The sequence below is a fragment of the Lepidochelys kempii genome, chromosome 17 (genome assembly GCF_965140265.1).
Source record: "Lepidochelys kempii isolate rLepKem1 chromosome 17, rLepKem1.hap2, whole genome shotgun sequence".
NCBI lineage: Eukaryota > Metazoa > Chordata > Testudines > Cheloniidae > Lepidochelys > Lepidochelys kempii.
The window spans coordinates 18,291,670-18,312,177 of NC_133272.1; the positions used below are offsets into that span (position 1 = coordinate 18,291,670).

General features: G+C 47.4%; 1 protein-coding gene across 3 annotated transcripts in view; it reads left to right on the plus strand.

Annotated features, from left to right (window-relative positions):
* The window catches only part of COL26A1 (collagen type XXVI alpha 1 chain), a 227,510-nt gene that overhangs the window by 182,711 nt on the left and 24,291 nt on the right, over positions 1–20,508 (plus strand). For all 3 annotated transcript variants that reach the window (XM_073315529.1, XM_073315531.1, XM_073315530.1), the window contains exons 5-8: positions 599–752; positions 8,210–8,326; positions 10,923–11,075; positions 18,889–18,981. In XM_073315529.1, coding sequence (XP_073171630.1) covers positions 599–752; positions 8,210–8,326; positions 10,923–11,075; positions 18,889–18,981 — 517 coding nt within the window. The remainder of the gene's footprint in view (positions 1–598; positions 753–8,209; positions 8,327–10,922; positions 11,076–18,888; positions 18,982–20,508) is intronic.

A 20,508-nucleotide genomic window follows, 5' to 3' on the forward strand; every position in this document is an offset into this window, starting at 1 on the left:
AGAAAAGAGGAAAAATTGCCACCGTTTTAAAAATTGTGTTCTCCCCAGCTCCCCCTGCACACACACCCCCTTTTTTTAAATTCCAAAATTGAGCTGTGTCTGAAAATCAGGGAAAATGTTGTCCAGATTCCCCTCTTCAACTTTCAAAATGTTGTCAGAATCTTGAAAATTGCAACCGGTGCCAGTTCTCAGGCCCCGAAATTAATTTCATACAGGCTGCCAAGCCTCCCTTCAGCATGGTGTTACTGACCTGAGCTGCATTTATACAAGTGACGTAGAGCGGTGAAAGGCTCCGTCCACTAATACTAATGTCGTTCACTGACAACATGTTGCTTTTCTCATTAAGGGCCCAATCCTGCATGATGCTCAGCACCTCCCTGCAAACACCTCAATACACTGTGCAGCCCACTGGGGTTCAGGGCACACAGTAGAGTCCCTGGAGTGCAGTAATTGAAACTCTAGTCACTTATAGACTTGACCCTGAGATTGCCCAGCACCTCCCATTGACCTCAGTGCTGAGTGCCTCTCTGAATCCAGCGTTCTGGAGTATGGAGCCATCTTGCCCAATTACGTTTTTCTTCCTGTGACTTGTGTTTAGATTCTTCTGCTCGAGTCTGCAGAGCGCACCCTCCCTTCAGAGAATGACCTGCCAATCACGAGGACGACAGCCACGTGGTATGATGAATTGCTCCCAGATGCTATTCCCCTGGTAAATCCTGGGACTGTGTTGAGGAAGCCGGTGGGACCAGCTGGTAAGCATATAGCCAGGCATTAACTCTGACTGCCTTCTGTAGTGTCAGATGCCCAGTACAAATCCAATTGTGAGTTCTGCGTGATAACTAATGAATAAGTTGCTTCAGTGCAACGTGGTCTTAGAAACTGCCTTGGGGTTGAGCACATCCATGACTCAGAGTGAAATATTTCCTGTTCTTTCTAGCTATCGGGAGTGGGAGTTATAGGAAAAGGTTTTCAAAAAGGCAGATGTAAGTTGCACACATGACATTTGTGCCCATGTTTTTGAGCCTACAGGGAACTGCAAGTACCAGTCCCAGCACTTGTGCCTCCCGCTACCTTAGGGCAGTTGCAGACTGGGGGGTTATTGGCCCAGGTCCTCAGAGTTGCATCTGCAGTTATCTTTGCACCCGCAGCAAAGCAGTGGGAGCTTCAGCCTGGCTGAAAATATACATTACAAAGAGAAAACAAACCCCACAGAGATGTGTTTTCAGAAGTCTCAGCCTAACTTGGAGGGATGGAATAGAACCAGTGATGGTGAGATCTGGAGCCACACTTCCCCAGTGCTGGAAGCTATTCAAATCTGGGTTTGATTTGATCTGCCATAGCTGCAAGGACCATTTGTGAATCTTATCTTCCCCAGAGCTCAGGGTGAGTGAGGGGTTTGCTTTAAGTCTCTCTCTGCTAAATTGTGAGCACAGATCTTGTGTTCACACGTCCAAAATGGTATACTCGGATACAGCTACCTGTCACTCTAGTAGAACGTGGGATTTGCGTGCACAGTTTAGGCAGTTTGTCTGTGCAGCTCAGCTCTGTGGACTGCATTCTTCCTTCTCTCTGAAAGAAGAGATCTATGAGTTACAGATGAACTGCATAATATAAAAATGAAACTAAATCCTGTACTGTTTTCTGGAACATTGCAGGATCTACTCCTATTTCTCCTCTTTAATCTCCTCCCCTCACAATCTCCCCCCCACCCCATCCTTCCAGCCAAGGGGAGCTGGATATGACTTCCTCAAAACCCATTATTACTGTTCTTGCATTGGTGAGGATGCTGTTATATAAAGTGAGGAGCTTTTTGCTTCTTTTTCATGCGCCTCAGCCTCTGCAGGGAAGAGCGTTGCATCCCAGGAAAAAAGTGGCCAACCTCGGGGGGGAACATTCCAGTCCCCTTTTGCCAGCCTTAGTGGTCTGTTCTTAAACTGTGTGTTTGTGTTGGCCCAAGAAATCACTAAGAGCTGACTCCTGGTTCCATTGACGCTAAGCTTGCATTAGGAGCAGTAGGTATTTCTGTGTCTTGTAAGGAAAATGTTTACACACAATGGATGGGGATTTTCACTGTGAAACATTCCTGAAAAATCTAGAGACCCTGGGGGTACCCTAGAAAGGACATGTAATGCTCATCGATTGTATTCAGAATGTAGCACTTCTCTGGCAGTGAGCCCTGGATTGGGAGGCCATTGATGTATTAACAGGAAAGATGTTCTGTTAATGATAAATCTGTGGCACAATGCAATATATTATTTTAAATTGAGCATAAACAGATTTGGGCTGTTTTATGATCCCTCCTGTGGTGTGCAAAAAAAAAAAGTTACAACAAATCTTCAGCTCGGCTGTCTTGGCTAGACAGGTCTCCTAGCATTGTATTTCTTTGACCTTGGCACGCTCACTTCAAGATCCTCACTTTCTACTTCCAAGGCCCTGTCTGACAGTTGCTTTCCCGGCTCCCAGCGTTCTTCCTTATCTTCCACAGGGCCTAGTGTTGGTTTATGTTTTCCTTTATTTGTCAGAGCCGTTTATTATGGCAGCCCTTCATGACTGCAGCAGACTCGGAGCACGGATGCAGCCAATGCAGACCAGATGTAATCCTTGTTTATAACTGGACAGGATGCCACAACAGGGAAGGGAGGCTTTCTAACGATATGTTCTGCAAAGTATTTTTAGCATGACAACTACAGTTGCCAGTAACTGAATTAAAGCAGCATTTCCCCAAGCGTCCATTAGGTGCTCATTTCTTCTTCCCCATTTCATTTATTTTTGCTCTCGGGGTCTCTCTGCACCTGCACTTCATTTTATCAGTGTCTGTCCAGGAACAAGATTGAAGACTCCACCCACCTGACTTAAATTCCCTTACTCCACTTCAAGGGTCCATGGGCATGATATTTTTCCTTGTGCTCTTACAGTGTTGGGAAGTTACCTCCTGCCTAGGCCACTGCCATTGTTTTTTCCAAGGGTGGTTCCCATTAGAAGTGGGTTTGGGTTCGATGCTTTGAACAGTGGGAATGGTTCAGAATGACCTTGTAGCGTTGACTGACTGAGACCTTTCCAGGCTAAGATCCAGAAAAACTTGCTACTGTTTACTGCGGTTGATATTTCTTCCCTGACTGACAGGAGTTAAACTAGACAGTCCTTTAAAAGCAATTAGAGCTGTTGAGACAGCTGCATCACTGGACTTTCTGATCAGCTCATTAATCAACAGGCCTGTATTTAACTGAGGATTAAAAAAAAGACTCAGATTTTAGCTAGTGGGTAATGGGAGACGTATTTTTCATCTGCATTTCCTCTCCACCCTCCTGCTCTTTTAATTAGAGTCTGAACAGCTAGTGCCACAGAGAAAGTGATTGGTGTATCTATTTCTCCCCTTTCAAAGCACAAAATGTTGTTCATTTCTGTATGTATGGTGCCTCCAGGAATGCAGGCAAGATCATGAGCTTCAAATGAGAGTCCTCCTATAACTTGGGGTGGGGGAGGCGCCAGAGAGAGATGTGTGGTGATGTGGTGCCCTGTAGATACAGAGAGGTTGGGTTTCTTCTTTGGGTTTTACCTCTCTCTTGCTGGCATGGCATTAACTCCCCAGGGCAGACGTTCATCTGTCCTCAGATGTTGGGGAATTTAGAATACCAGCTGCACAAGGAGGGATAAAATTGCTGCTCCAGGTGGATAGTTGGAGGCAAAAGGAGCTAGCAAGTATGTTACTGAGTGAAAAAAGAAACCCACATCTGATGATGATGATTTACCTGTATTACAAATAGCTAGGTACCTAGAAACACTGACTGAGATCAGGGCATCGTTGTTCTAGGCACTGTACAAACAAACAGCCCGTGTGAGACAGTCCCTGCCCCAAAGAGTTTCCAATCAAAATAGACAAGCCAGACAAAGGATGGGAAAAAAAAGAGGCACAGAGAGTTGGCCAAGGTCACATGGCAGACCCATGAGTAGAACCCAGATCTTCTCAGTCCTACTCTGGTGCCCTAGCCAATATGCCTCCACAGCCCTCTTCCTCTCCTTTCATTTCTCTGGCTCTCATCATTTTCAAGGTTTGAGCTAGATTCTCAGCTGGTGTAAATCAATACCGAAAGATTTCATTGGAGCTACGCTGACTTATCCTAGCTACAGACCTGACCCACCGGTTTTGTTTTCTCTTTTCTTGTATCTTTTTTTTTTTTTTTAAACATTTGTCTCTTTTGAGCCGGTAACACCATTTGTCACCGGGCTGAGCATTTGTCTGATATATTACTCAGTGCTGCAGCTCCTGGTCCTTCCATTAGCACTTTCTACCTGCAGGGAAATAAGTGCCATCTCCTTTAAATCTCTTCTGTAACAGCACGATTGAGGCTGTTGGCAGCAAATGATTGCTCTTGGTCTGCAGAAGTTAACAGGGTTGAATTATAATGGTTGAACTTGATGATTGAGGCCATTTTGTATGATCAAGGGCATATTTTGACCCAAGCTCAGTGCGTTGTGCCTGAAAACAGTCAATATTTTTTATTCCTCCCTCTGTGCAGGAAGGAATTCTCAGTGACAACAATTCAGAATTGTGTGTGTGTGTATGTTAGCTTCAGTACATGGTCTAGTGGCTGCTTACAGTGCCCTGCGTGGATGGCCTTCTTTTCTTAAAGGGGCCAATGCACACCTACCTAAGCTTGCCAAATATATCCTCTTGTCCAGGGGCAGCAGGTTGTATAATTTTTGGTGGTGCCCAGAACCCACCCCTGCCCAAACTCTGCCCCCCACCTGCCCAAGGCTCTGGGAGGGAGTTTGGGTGAGGGAGGAGGTCTGGGGTGCAGGCCCTAGGCTGGGGCAGGGGATTGGGGTGCAGGGTGCAGGCTCTGGGAGGGAGTGTGGGGGTGGGAGGGGGTGCGGAGGGGGAGTGAGGGCTGTGATGTGTGGGGTGAGGGCTGTGGGGTGTAGCTGCAGATGAGGGGTTTGGGGTGTGGGAGGGGCTCAGGGCGAGTGTAGGGGGTGAGAGCTCGGGGGCTGGGAATGAGGGGTTTGGGGTATGGGAGGGGCTCAGGGTGAGAGTAGGGGTGTGGGGGTGAGGGCTCTGTCTGGGGCTGGGTGGGTTGGGGTGTTAGAGAGGCTCAGGGCTCGGGCAGAGGGTTAGGGTGCGGGGGCATGAGGGCTCTGGCTGGGGCTGGAGATGAGGGGTTTGTGGTGTCAGAGAGGCTCAGGGCTCGGGTAGAGGGTTGAGGGTGCGGTGTGGGGGATGAAAGCTCTGGCTGGGGGTGTGGGGATGAGTTTGGGGTGCAGGCAGGCTGCTCCGGGACTCCCCCAGCCCTTTCCCTGCCGAGAGCTCTGGGGGAGGAGCCCTCCTTTCCCGCCCCCAGCAGCACACTCATGCCCACCACTGTCACTGCATGTGCTCCTAGGGCCCCTCTCAGGCCTAGGAATCTCCCTCCCCTCCCCCGTGGTGGGTGCCCGGGGGAGCTGCGTGCGCCTCCTCTCCTGCTGTTGCCCCCGACTGTAGCCTCACTGGGGGGCGAGGGATGGGGCTGCCTCCTTGCCCAGCATGGGGCAGGGCGGGTGACTGTGGGCGGGGGTCCCCCCTGTGCTGGTGGAGGGTCCCGCCGGAAAAGGGAAGGGTCTGAGGTGGAAGGGCAGGCTCAGTCAGTCTGCCCTGGCAAGGGAGAATGGGGGGCGCTAGGACCCTGCGGCAGCAGTTGCTGCAGGGAGGCAGCATGGAGCTGCAGAGGTGGGGAGGCGCATGGAGGGCTGGGGGACACTTCAGGGGAGGCACAGGAGGACGGACACCCAGCTCCAAATATTGGTGGAGCTGGGCCCCTGGGCTCTGAATATTGCTGATGCCAAGGCACCACGTGGAGATATAATTTGTGGCCTATGCTCTTGTCATGTTAGATGACTCCCGTACCAGATCCATGAGGCTGGCCCTGTCAGACACTGAAAAACCTTTTGTGTCCTATGGATGAACAATCTTGTTTAGGGAAAAATGAAAAACCTTCCACGAATCTTTGCTCTGCATTCAAATCAAATCAGAACTCTGTTTGATGGCATAAAATAGTCTTAATTTTTTAGGATGGTAGTGGTGTTAGTCTGTATCAGTAAAAAGAACGAGGAGTACTTGTGGCACCTTAAAAACCCTTAAGATCCGATCTGATCCTTTCATTCCCAGAGTCAGCTGGGATAAGAAGTGGAAGTTCCAAAACACTGTGAGAAAAATACTTGTGTCAATATTTACAAACCAGATAAAAGAAAGAAGGACGGGATCTTTATGAAAGCCTGTTCTCTTGTGGTTAACATCTCCAAGATATGCAGATAGTTTGGATGAGTATACCCAGAATAGGAATCAGATCCACACCTGCCAAAAAGGTAACCCAGGCTTGGTGTATGCTTAAACGTTAGGTCAACATAGCTATGTTGGTCAGGGGTGTGAAAAAACCACATCCCCAGCCGACCCAACCACCAATGTAGACGCAGCTATGTCAACCGAAGAATGCTTCCCTGGACATCACTGGGGGAGGTGGTGTATCTTCACCGACAGGAAAACCCCTTTTGTCAGCGTACGGCTGCGTCTACATTACGGAGTTGTGTCAGCATAGCTACAGCAACTTAGCTATGGTGATATCGTCTCCATAAACATACCCTAAGGATTTGGTCTCCAGTGCTTATCTCAAGCTCTTGGAGCTGCAGATCTCATGTGTTCATCATTTATTGCAAGATCTTCAATCCCTTGTGCACAGGCCATGACGCTGATACCTGGCCAGCCCATGTTGCCCTCCAGAGGCAGCTGGGAGTGATGTCTGAGGGGCTGGTGCCTCTCCTGATCTCAAGCTGTGGTGGAGGGGAGAGAAAGGGTGGGATTTCCCTATCTGACAGTTTAAAAGTGTATGAAAATGAAACCTGCCCTCTGTGTGTTTGAGAGTTCTATTTTCCGATTCACTACATTTACAAGTAAAGTTGGGCCTGAGCGAGTACCCTAAATCTGAACATTCAGAACTAAACTTCCCCAAAGTTGTGGCTTGCATTTCTCTCTCTTTCTGAGTATTCCAAAGCCCCTGGTAGCACAGATCTAGGAGCCAGGAATTCCTGAGTTCTTCTAACCCTGTCTCTGACACTGACTTGCTCAGTGCCCTTAGGCAAGTCACTTAACTTCACTGGGGCCAAAAACATTTACCTACCTTTCAGGGGAGTTGCAAGGATTAGGCAGTGTTTGGTCAGTGCTTTTAAAATATATATATAGCCAAAGCACCTATTACCTTGGTGTGCAAGAACAGACATAGTGTTTGATATCAAGCACTAGACTATATAAGTGATAAACATTATTATTATTTTGTCAGCCCAAAGGAAACAGCAGAAACATTTAAACCATTCGACCTTTCCACAACTTAGAGCCTAGAGGAAGAACTGCCTTCCTGCTTGCGTACAATGTACACCCTGCTCTCTGTGCCTTCTGTCTGCTTACCCAGGGTTTCAGAGGAATATGCTATGTAACTCACTTACCTGGGGTCACTGTGTTACAAGTATCTCCATGTATTTTTGTTCAGCACTCTCCTCAATGACACAAACGGGTAACATCTAGTTGCCACGCTGGGTCTGGTTCAGTCACACGTGTTTGTTGACGTGGGCAGTGTTTGTATTAACTGGGACATATATTAGATGTAATGAAATACTAAATGAATGGAGGAGACATACCACTCCTTTGATGTGTAATAGACAATCTCTTTGTGGTAGTGGAAGTCATTCTAGTACCTGCTTTCACATAGGTATCAACTGGATCATGTCATATTAAACTTGTATGGGACGAAAAGCTGGGTCTGGGTTAAGGAGGTGAAGGAGGGAGTAGGGACTTCAGTAAACCCCTGCCTTGTGCCTTGTAGGTGTACTGGTTTGGGAGGGGGGCCACTGCAAGTTTAGATTAACACAAGGATGGAGGCACTGGCTAGCATGCTGGCCTGTGCATCAACACTCCAATGGGCATGATCTGTTGACTAGCATAGATACTGCTGTCTGCAGCATGCGATCTGCGATCTGTGAGCGAAGCTCTCCTGCCCAGTGTGCTGGTAAGCTGGCACTCATGGGGTCAACACCACTCTCCCTTGCTGCAACCAAACAGAGCAGAAACTTCCCCTGAGTCAGCTGTACCTCTCAAAATCTCTTTGGGTTGCTTTCTGATGCGTAAGCGCGTATAATAACTCCAGTGTCCTAAGCTCCAACTAGTTTCCTATTTGAATGTTTGCAGGGCTCCCCGGGCAGATTGGGCCCCCAGGCCCAATTGGACCAGTTGGACTTCCAGGACCACCAGGACCAAAAGGAGACAGGGGACAAACTGGCGAGAGAGGACCAGCAGGGCCGCCAGGTGAGTCTCCTAGGGGAACTCATGCTAGGAAGCTCATCTTACTCTAGACAAACTCCTCTGCACATAAAGGGCCTGATCACATGATGGGCTGAACATCTTTAGGTCCCATTGAATCAACTCTCTCTGATCAGTGAGTGTTGAGGGCACTCAGCCCCTCCCAGGACTGGGCCCAAAGTTTTAAATTAACATAGACACCCCCTTAGTCCATCCATGTAGCTGAAGAGTGATTATTCTGGGATGCCAGCAGTATCTAATAGGAGATGTAAAACCAGTCTCTGTCCAGCTAGTAAGCAGAGTAGAGCTTTTTTCCTGTTTAGCCCTTTCACTGCTCCATCCTGCTTTTGGGGAGCATGCGTAGCTCATGGGGAGGAATTTTGCTTCTCTCGTCAGGTACGTCAAGCAATCAGATGGTTAACATTGAAACAATAATGCTGTCTACATTAAAAGAAAGGGCCCTAGATAGGGCGCTCCCTTCTGAATGCAACCTATTCCTGAGCTAGGAGACTTCACTCATCCCCAGAATGTTACTAAATCTTGTGATGGAGACAATGCTATGCCAAGCTGCCAGACAAGCGGCATACGTACTGATTAGCAGTGCTTCATAAATCTCCAAGCCAGGGAAACAGTTGAAACCCGGAGTGTGCCTTAAATGTCAGAGGTTTCAGAGTAGCAGCTGTGTTAGTCTGTATCTGCAAAAAGAAAGGAGTACTTGTGGCTCCTTAGAGACTAACCAATTTATTTGAGCATAAGCTTTCGTGAGCTACAGCTCACTTCACTTCACTGAATGCATCCGATGAAGTGAACTGTAGCTCACGAAAGCTTATGCTCAAATAAATTGGTTAGTCTCTAAGGTGCCACAAGTCTTCCTTTTCTTTAAATATGAGAGTGGCCCCAGAGACATCTTGGCATTTGCTGCGGTCCTGAAAATGGCTGAGGTCTGGTCTGGGATGTCTTGACTCTGGTTTCTCAGAAACAAGATAGCCCTCCAACCCCAAAGAGAGCAGCATTAATCTGCCCATTGCACAATTTGGTTCCCGACCTGCTTGGGAGGGTCGCTCAGAATAATACTTTGCATTTCTTCGCTGCCTTCCATTTGCGTAACTCAAAGCCCTTCACGAACATTAGGGCGATGTTCCCCCTCCCCTCTCCCATGCAGAATTGCAGCGTGAGGCCTATGTAGAACTCCAGCCCTTGTGCGGATCCTCTGCACAGGGGTGAGTTTCATCCTTAAGTTAAACTTCACAATGCCCTTGAGCCAGTCAGGCCTTATGATCTTTGTTTTGCAGAGGGGGAAACCGAAGCAAAATAGGCTCAGCCCCAAATTACCCATATTTAGGACAGCTAAATAAGAGTGAGCTGAATTTCAGAGGTGCTGAATGCCCACACCTCTAACCAAAATTAAAAATCCTCTGCATTTTGCTAATAGGGACAGGGTGGGACTGTATTGGTCATTGTCAGGTGCCTGATATTTCAAGCCAACTGAAAGGGCTTTTATTTAACTTAACAGATGTGGTTCTGAGACAAAACTACTGCTTTTCATTCTCTCTCTCTCTCTCTCTCTCCCTCCCCCCTCCCATTTCCCACCAGTTCCGTCGATAATGAATGTTTTTTCATGTAGAAATCTTCAAACTCTTCCCCAGAGAAGTTGTTCTGTCCCGTGCATCCACCGCGGTCTCCTGTGGAGTTCACTGAAAAGAATCACTCATTTAAAACTAATAAACAAGGGTTTTTCAGTGGAAAATTGGGAGGGGGGGGGGTTGTCCAATTTTTCTTGCCACAAGTTTCTGCTTTCCCAAGAAAATTTGATTTTCACCAAATACCCAAAAACTTGAATATTTTCACTGAAAACCAAAAATTTTTATTATTCAAATTTCTGTTAAAAAGTGAAAAATTTCCATAAATTTTTTTTTTGGAGCAGCTCTATTAATAACTGCCTGTTTTCCCCTGTGACCTGGCAGGAATCAATTTGTGATGGGCTCAGCAAAAGGCTGGGAACCAGGCAGTGCTATTGGTTTGCTTTGTGGCTTTGGGAAAATCATTTAACCCTTCTGTGCCTCAGTTTTTCCATCTATAAAGGGAGGAGGGGAATAATGATGTGGACTTAGCTGTCTCCCTCGGATGTCATTGAAGTTTCCTGAAGGCTTGTGTGGTGCTCTGAAAATGGAAGCTGCAAAGTATTCCTATTAACATTAACCCTTTTTCTGTGTAGCTTCCGTGGCTCCATTCCACACTGAATAGCAGCAGCTTCTAGAATCATTTTAAATGGTGCACTTCATCCCTCACCAGCAGCAGAAGGCCAGAACATTTCATCCTCCAAAAGCAGAGATTTTTCCTTTTACTGGGATTTTTGCCAATGTAAGGGTTGTGACGGGCCACAGACTTCGCCGGCACGGCCCGAGCCCTGCAACTGGATCCAAGGGTGGAGAGATGCTCATCTCAGCCCTTCTGACAGCTCCTGTTATGGAGCAATGCCGTTTCTAGACCTAGATTAAATTCTTTCCAGCAGCTTGGTGGGCTTTGTACTAACTCTTTGCCCCAGTGCACCTGCTGATGTGTCTCCAACTTCACAGAAATCTCCTCTTCTATTTCTTTGCAGGGCTTCTGGGACCTCCAGGACCAAGAGGACTTCCAGGAGAAACTGGAATCCCAGGACCCCCAGGACCTCCGGGGTCACCTGCCACCCCAGGCCTTCCCCTCACTGTCCAACAAGGGGTTCTCTACTCGCTGCAGCCCACAGCTGAAAAAGAAAGTAGGTTTCCTTAAGTGTCCACATCTTTCCGGGTGCATCTGTGAGTGACAGGCTGGTAACCTGTGCAGAGGAAATCAGATGTTTTTCTTCCCCTCCCTGCCCAGTGCTACCATGTCCCAGCTTTCACTGGAAGAGACCAGATGACCTGCGTCTCTTGTGGATCCTGCTGGGTATTTAGGCAGAGGAAAAAGTTTTGGGGGAGGAAAGAAGTCAAATTGTCCCATCTATCCCTGCTGATGAACCTCAACTCTTCATTCAGGTTGTTACATGAGCCTGGATTAAGAAGCGTAGCTGGGTAGTTTATGGGACTGGGGGTTATGGGGAAGGGTTTACGGTTGCCACATGTCCTAGTTTTTCTGGGATTGTCCTAATTTTAAAGAGGCAACTGTACCTCATGCAAGCCTAGTTTGCTGGACGTTCATCGGGTTCCAAATCAAACCGAGGCTGCATCATGATGATACAACCCGTGTGACATTAGGTGATAATATGATGATGGGCACTGTGACATCACAGAGCAACTGTCACAATGTCAGGACGCTCGTGTGTGACCCGCCAAACTACCTCTCAAAAGTGGCAGTCCTAGAATATTCTAGTTGTAAGGGTGGAAAATTGCAATGAGAACCTCAGCGGTTTAGTACAAGTTGGAGTAACAAAGGAGCATGCTTCTTGAGTGGCTTCCTTGCATCCTTCAGAACCCGACAGTATCATCTGCTTGTTTCTTTCAGTGTCACAACTGTCAGTGCTCCTGTTTGTTTTGTACGCTTTATTTATCCTGCAAATAGCTCCCCCTGCTGACTCTGCTTTGCTCGTCTTGCATTGGGATTGCCTTCTACATCAGAGGAAGGGCTGGCGGGGGGGAGACTATGCTAGGGGAGGCTGTGTGGCCTAGTGGATAGAGCACTGGACTGGGACTCAGGACACCTGGGTTCTGTTCCCAGCTCAGCCAGGGGCCTACTGGGTGACCCTTGTGCAAGTCACTTTACCTCTCTGTGCCTCAGAGCCCCATCAGGACATCTACTTTGTGATCTACTGATGAAAAGCACTAGATAAGAGGGGGGTGGTGGTGGTATTGTGGTGTGGAAACTGACCTTTCTTTTCTCCCTTCCTCCAATCTTCTGAATCAGGGAGAGGGAAAATCTTCCTGTTTGAACCATAATGCTCTGAGCCAAATTCTGCTCTAAAATATGCTTTGGGATTTCAGTGGGGCACCTGGGATAACTGAAAGCAAGAGTCAGGACACTGGGGTACAAATCAGAACTTAATGCAACTAGGCTTAAAACAAAGGCACACAATAACTACAGATCCAGTTTACCGCTGCCCCTCCCTCCCCCCGTCTGTCTGTCTAGCAGTTGCTTTTATATACCACCAATTACCATGGATGCTTTTATATACTCTAGTTCAAACAGGAATTAATTCAGGGAAGTCTTATGGCTTGTGTTACACAGGTCAGAATAGATGATCCCAATGGTCCATTCTGGCTTTATAAACTGTGAATCTATAAACCCAGCATCTATGTACTGCACAGAATTAAAAAGCCTGACAGCCCAGGACAAGGAAGTGTTTTGTTCCTTCCCTTCCCGTAGGCAGAGGGGCACGGATTTTGGTGCACTGGCTGGCTTTTTAAAATATTGTACTTGTTTATTTAGTTATATTTTTAAGAGCACGGAAAGGCATTCTAGAAAAGGTACATTTTATACACCAATCTGCGCACTGTCAGGTTTGGGCTTGTTCTGGTCGCTTCTGGCAGGGAGTTCTACTGCTCGGGTCCAGTGGTGATACTTTGAAACTCGGTAATATCGTCCCTTTGGCTAGTAAAGTGCTGGAAAACTAATGCACTACCCACCCTACCCCTAAACAGTGCCAGCTGTTCTACTCACCTCTGGCTTCAGAGTCAAAATATTGTAATTACAGCCACAGGATTAGTAAGTATCTTTGTGTCTGATAATTATCTATGGATTTCCTTCCCCTCCACCTACCTCCCACTTCACACTCCTTTTCCTGGAGGAGAGTAGATGTATTTTTAATTTGTTAAAGATTTTAACAGCATTGCTCTGTCTAAAGTTATTTAGTGTGTTATGGGCAGGATTAAATTAACTGTGGTTCAGTATCCAGGCTTTTAGCAAAATGTAGAATGAACTACTGTAGTCACTGTCACTAGGAGATTTTGCATTAAATTCACACCGGCTTCTTAGAGGATCATACCAATTACTGTGTGTGGATACAATAGTAACATTGTATATTTCCATAGAGCCTTTCATCCCAATGGATCCCAAAGCACTTTGAAAATGACATAGATACAGAACCACTGAAACACTGCCTGTTCTTGGAAGGCAGCAATCAGCCAGCATGAAAGAGTGGTAGGGAAAGAATTAACTTTGACAAACCTATATACTTGTGAAAAGTGCCATGTTCTCCTTGATAGCCCTGAAAACAGCCAGGACCCTAGTCTCATGAAAGAGACATACTGCATGGGACCCAATTTCTCTGCCTTGGAAGAATGATTTTACCCAGTCATTCCTTCCAGGAATGTTTCAAAACTGAGGCCTAATCCTGTACTCGGTGATGCCAGTGGGAGTATTGCTACTGACTTCAAATTGGCATAGAAACTGGCCTGGATGCTTGGCCCACTGGGCAATCTCCCCTTGAATTATAGACTCTACCCTTTTATTTTAAAAAAGCTATAAAATCCCTGGCATTTGCTTCTAATGAGAGTACTTTGATCAGACAGAACAATGGCAATTTTTAAATCAAGATTGGATGTTTTTCTAAAAAAATCTGTTCTGGTTCAACCATGAATTTTCTCTGGCTTCTGTTGTACAGGAGGTCAGACTAGAGGATCACAGTGGCTCCTTCTGGTTTTGAATCTATGAATGTGTTACTTAAGATTGATTCAAGACGATAGTCTGTAGACCCAAACTAAATGTGTGGGGACCCGAGCAGAAGAGTATTTGTGGAAACCCCAACGTAGTCATGGTATGAGAACCTGAACAGAATAGATAGCATAGAATGTTTCACCTACTGCAAACGCAGTAAGTTCTGAAGACCATTTACTGCTTTATCTTGTCTTCTTGTCTTGATCTCACAATATCAGAATTTCGCCTCTCCATCCCTGTAATCCTCAAAAGGAAAATTGTTACTCACTGCCCCTTTAGGTAGGTGACTACATTGTATGAAAAATATTGCGTCCTCTACTTTTTCAGTCATATGAAATCTTTGAGATTGGAAATTGGCAAGAATCATGGCGTTCGGCTGATTCCTATTAGATACACATTCAGGATACACGTTGGTCTCGTTTCCACAAATGGTCAGTAGCAATGAAATTCAATCCAGCGTGTGGCCTTGCAAGATTTTTACCCACTGTTGAAATCCTGGCTCTACTGATGTTAATAGGGATAGACTCTCACCTAGGTGCAGAGAGTGATGCTAAGCATTTTAGAGTTTTGGTCTATATCTGATCTAGACCCTATCTGTCTAATATAGATTTTCATAGAGCCTCCATCATTGTTGTAAGTAAGTGTTAAACTCTAAACAATCCCTACTTATTTTTTCTTCTTGTGATTAATACAAGGCTTACTAATAGGATAGGTCACTAATGTGGCATGATGAGCTTACTGCAATCATCCTATAAAATTTGCCCTTTCACTCTTGTTAACTGATTTGTGTGGGTTGGTGGAAAGCTAATTCTCAACAGCCAGTAGAAGCCGGCTCTATAAATCCCAGACAGGATTTTTTTATTTTGTTTTTAAATGGAGCACATCTGAAAACCATAACCATAAGATCCCATCTGCTGACAGCAGAGGGAAGCATACCCCAGCTAATGAGCATGTGCACCCCCATTATGGGAGAAAGCTGTATCCGATTATTATTAACCAGTGTTCAGGTTCTGCCTGATCATGGTTAATGTCAGTGTTTTATTAATCACAACAAGTTCCTTGTTGGCAACGTTTATCAGCCGGCAAAAGCAAAAAAGGGGGGAGACAGGCGTTTTCTCACAGTTTCACTTCGCTGCGGTAGAGAAATTGGTCCCAGTTGTGTCTCTCCAGATCAGGTAGCGGGCAGAAATTAAGACAGGATTACTTCATTTCCATCCTGTCTCAACAAATCAAGCCTTTAAGGGGGAGAATTTATCCTTAACACAGAATTGTTTGAGATGGGCCAGATTCTAAACAATACCTGCTATTGCCACTGTGTCTGTAGGTAAATGGGCAACTTACGTGCTCTGGCACTTAGAGATGGGAGGGCAGGCTTTGGGTACGTTATCTTAGAGCCCCCATCAAAAGGGCTGTGAAATGAAAGGACTTTTTTTCTGGGGAAAGGGAAGGGGAAATAATACCTTGCTCTGATCAGAGGGTGTTACGCTCTTATATCTTTTGTGAGTTGCTTTAAGATAGAAACGGCATCGTGGTTCAGAGCAAGGATGGGACATGCCCGAGGTCAACCAGCAGTTCAGTGGCAGGACAGGGAACAGAACCCAGATCTTCTGGCTCCCCATCCAGTGTTTGATCCACTGGCCTTTCTGAAAAGAGTGAACGGAGCAGAGGGAGTAAGAGAGAGGGATGGGACAGGGAGGGGAAAGTGAGGAGAGAGATTGAGGCTGGCATTGAGAAAACTGTTCCAGTGGCTGTGAAAGTTGTGCACATCCAGGTACCTGGGATGCCCGCGGCTGCTACAAAGGTGAACAAGCTTCACTGCCTCTCAGGATAGATTTCAGCCTCTCTTTAAGTTTCCCCCTTTCCATGTGCTCAAATCCCTAGCCCTGCCCATATCGAACAGGTTGGCTTGTTAGACACTTTGGGGCAGCTGGGCGTTTGAAAAGGCCTGGAGCAACTTCTACATCAGGGTGGTTTAAATGGGAAGGATACTCCCCTGCATTCAAGCCAGGGTAGCTGGAATTGTTGCAGGCAGCTCAGGGAGAGCCACATTGGAGGGGGAGAGGATCCTCCATCTCTTTGCTGTTGAATGACACAGAAGCTACTTTGTGGTTGCTACTGTAGCCCTGAGCTGCATAAGTCCCAGGGTCTCCTGTGACCCCAGTGTGTATGGAGAGGGAAAGACCGGAGGATCCAGGTAGCCACTGGCTCTCCCAGCTTGACCTGCTGCTTTGTGGGGATACAGAGGGAGTGCAGGGGGGTTTGGACTCCCCAAATCCCACCCTCACGTATGGTGGATGTGCACTAGGTGTGTTGTAATTCGAGCCCTATCTGACAAGGGAGGCGAGGGGCAGGATTCTCCCCATAGAAGGAATTCAGGAAACGTTGTGCTGGTCCTCTTGAGGCAGCCAGTACTTTGGCTAGTTTTCCATGGCTGCGCTACCAAGGAAGGAGCGACAACAGAGTCTCACCCCAGCATGCGGCACAGCCCAAATGCTGAGCTATTGAGCTCCCTCCCCCTCGCCCCCCGTAGTGCATCACAATTAGAGAAGCACCTTTCATAAATAACTCGAATTGATCTAATGTCAGGATGGGTGGATTTGTGAGGAGTAACTCTGTTTGTCATCATCATCATATTCTCTTTGCCTGGAACTTTCTGCAACACACATTCACTCCCCTCAGCAATAATTAAATCCCATTAGTTTGCAACCGCACTACCCCATCCCACCTCCCTAAGGATGCTTAATTTTGTTGACTGCTTGTTCTTTTTTTTTTTTTTAAATCCCCTGAAATTGTTAATGCATTCTCTGCTGTTCAATGCTCGTTTTCAGATTCCGTCTCACTCACAAACCCTGATGGATTTTGACATGGTCAAATAAAACTCAGATTAATTGGATTACACACTTCACTTGGGTACCTTTCCCTTTGAACATGAAAGCATTCTCAGACGTTTTGTTTCTGGGCCGCAAAGAAAGAAAGATGGCTACGGTCAAAAACAACAGTCAAGGAAATACCTGTTTGAGTTTGGCCCTTCTGTGTTGGCTCTTCTCCAGGAGAGACCTAGATTCAAAGTCCCAGGCATGCTGGTTCCCTTCCTGGACTCCACTGCAGAGATGCTATGTCCCTGAGGGCATCTGGAGTACGGCTGTTTCCCAGCATTCCATAGCATATGTCACGCTGGATCAGATCACTGATCTATCACCACTGTTCCTATTGTACCTCTATCCATGACCAACATCCATTGCTTCACCAAAGGTGAAAATCCTCTAAAATGTCTATACAGGACTTGTCTCCTTTTTTGGGGTATTCTTTGGGTCAAATTCTGCTCTCATTTATGCCAGTGCAGAGTACGCAACACCACCATTGATCTTGGAGGGGTTGCTCTATATTTACACCCATGTACCACAATAGAATTTGCCCCTCTATGCATGGAAAGAATCCCATCTAATGGTAGTTCAGTGAGCTAAAAATCACTGAAATGCAGGGTGGGAAATGGATGTGTGGAGGTTTGAGATCACAGGCATGAGGAAATGGAAGTTTCTAGATCGTGGGGGGCAGGAGCTGGAGAAAACCTGGCTTTTCAGAAGGCCTTCTGTCAGGGGTAACTGTGCTATGCAGTATCCATTGACCGGACCCTGGCAGAGCCCCCTAGTTGGGGAGTCTGCAGCAAAGGTGCAGTTATTTTTAAGTGATAGATTATCTCTCATATATAAATTGTTTCTTCAAGCAATAGTTAGCACTTCCATCCCATTTCCCCCGAAAGGAACTGCTGAAGTAGCATGGCTTGTATTATTGTAGTGTTTAATTGTATGTATTCTTTTCAAGTTTTGAAGATGCCTGTGAGTCTCTTCTCACCTTGTCCTTCACTGCCCCTGCTTATGAATCCAAAGGAAGGTCAGGAGAATAGAGAAATGTTGATTACAGTTAAGGCCAACAGCAACAAAGTCAGCAGAGGAATAAATTCCTGAGCCTATGGAATTGGTTAGGATCAAGTGGCTGGAGCAGTGGACATGAATCCTCACTTAAGTCAGGATACCTGGATTCTATTCCTAGCTATGTGGCATTGGGCAAGTTACTTAACTTCTGTGCCTTAGTCTCCCCATCTGTAAAATTACATATTGTCTACAGCACTTTTGTATCTTCAAATGAAAGGTGCCACTCTAATGGACTGCAAACTATTAGTATACTAGCATAGGAGTCCGTAGATAGTGTGTTGGGCTGATATTCAGACACTTGATGACCTGGTGGCTGCATATTGGCTACCATGGCGGTTTGGTGGCAGTGCTCTGGGCTGCTATAATGGTGCAGTAGCTCAGCACCATTGACACCAGTTATTGGGCAGTCACAGGGAGACTCAGAGTTCATACATGACTTCTTGGATCACTGGAAACCAGTGATCTTAGAGGTGACATCTGTAGGCTTTCACAAACACTATTGCTATGCAATGCAGTAGCAGCCTTTTGCCACCCAGCTCCCTGAAGGGGGCGCGATCCAGTCTGCTTTGGCGACTGGCGGCAGGATTCAGTAATTAAGCAAGAACACTGATTTGGAATGAGGGGAAAATTCTTTGGGGCAATTGGAAGAAACAGGGTGCAGGGATGAACAAGAGGCGTGTGAAAGAGACTAAATGTAAACGCACTTGATCCGGAGCCAGTCTGTCCACATAATGGCCTAATGTATAGAGCCTGAAGAATGAGATGATTGCTTTGGCACCTCTGGTAGAAAATCACAGTTTTATTTTTCAATGAGCTTCTGGATGAGTTCCCCTCAGAACGGTCAGGGAAATTGTTCTAATGGTCAGAATTCCACCTAATTAAACACTCACTCTCTCCTTGGCCAACAGCTAGCTCGAGCTTTCAAACAGCCCAGTGTGAAATCCTGACTGACTGGACGCTGCAGTTGATAATTTTCTCAATCGTTAATTCCTCTGCTCTTTATCACAGATGGAGAACCCCAGCTGGCTTCCACCATCATAGACACGATCATGGCTGGTTTGCCAGGCCCACGTGGCGCACCAGGGCCTGTTGGGCCACCAGGTAACTGACTAAATTGAACTAGACAGCTTTAATGAGGAGAAACCAAACCAAAGATTCTTCTCAGGCTGTGTGTGTGAAAGATCCAGTGGCATAGTTTATTCCGACAGGATGCCTGCCAGGAAAAGCAACTGGGCCTGGCTGCAAGAGTTTGGGCTCAAAGGCCTTGGACTAGTCAGGGCGGGTGCAACCACTAGGCAAACTAGGCGGTCGCTTAGGATGCCAAGTGGTTGCGGGTGGCGGTGGAGCGGAGGTGAGCTGGGGCAGGGGGGCGCGGGGAGGGCCGCCTGCAGCAAGTAACGGGGGGGGGGGCGTGGCGCACATGGGAACCGCTCCCTGCCCCAGCTCACCGCTGCTCCGCCCCCTCCCCTGAGCACCGCCCCGCTCTGCTTCTCTCCCTCCCAGGCTTGCGCGCTAAACAGCTGATTGGTGCCGCAAGCCTGGGAGGCGGGAGAAGTGGCGGTGCGCTCGGGGAGGAGGCGGAGCAGAGGTGAGCTGGGGCGGGGAGGGCTGCACGAGGCTCCCGGGCCGAGGGAGGGAGGGGGCGGTGGGAAGCTGCCGTGGGGGGGGACGGGACTCCCCGGGCCGAGGGGGGGAGGGAGGGAGCGGCGGGGAGCTGCCGCGGGGGGGCTCCCCGGGCCGAGGGGAGGGGGTGGCGGCGGCGTGGGGCGGCGCAAGGTGGAAGTTTCGCCTAGGGTGCGAAACCGCCTTGCACCAGCCCTGGGACTAGTGGAGGCAAAGCTTTGTTAAAGGGACGTCTTCAGAGCGAGGGAGAAGCCAGTTTGTAACTGTTTGCCTCAGCAGGAGCAGAGTTGACACCAGCTGTGAAGAGGCATTTTATATAGTCATGTCAACCCCTCCATTTTAGCTGTGGCTAATACAAACCCCTTTCTGCAGTCATGGCTAAGCAGCAGTTGTGCAGAAAAGGACCTGGGGATTACATTGGACGAGAAGCTGGATAGGAGTCAGCAGTGTGCCCTTGTTGCCAAGAAGGCTAACGGCATATTGGGCTGCATTAGTAGGAGCATTGCCAGCAGATCTAGGGAAGCGATTATTCCCCTCTATTTGGCACTAGTGAGGCCACATCTGGAGTATTGCATCCAGTTTTGGGCCCCCCTACAGAAAGGATGTGGACAAATTGGAGCGAGTCCAGCGGATGGCAATGAAAATGATCAGGGGGCTGGGGCACATGACTTACAAGGAGAGGCTGAGGGAACTGGGCTTGCTTAGTCTGCAGAAGAGAAGAGTGAGGGGGGATCTGATAGCAGCCTTCAACTACCTGAAGGGGGTTCCAAAGAGGATGGAGCTAGGCTTTTCTCAGTGGTGGCAGATGTCAGAACAAGGAGCAATGGTCTCAAGTTTCAGTGTAGGAAGTCTAGGTTGTTTATTAGGACACGCTATTTCACTAGGAGAGTGGTGAAGCACTGGAATGGGTTACCTAGGGAGGTGGTGGAATCTCCATTCTTAGAGGTATTTAAGGTCAGGCTTGACAAAGCCCTGGCTGGGATGATTTAGTTGGGGTTGGTCCTG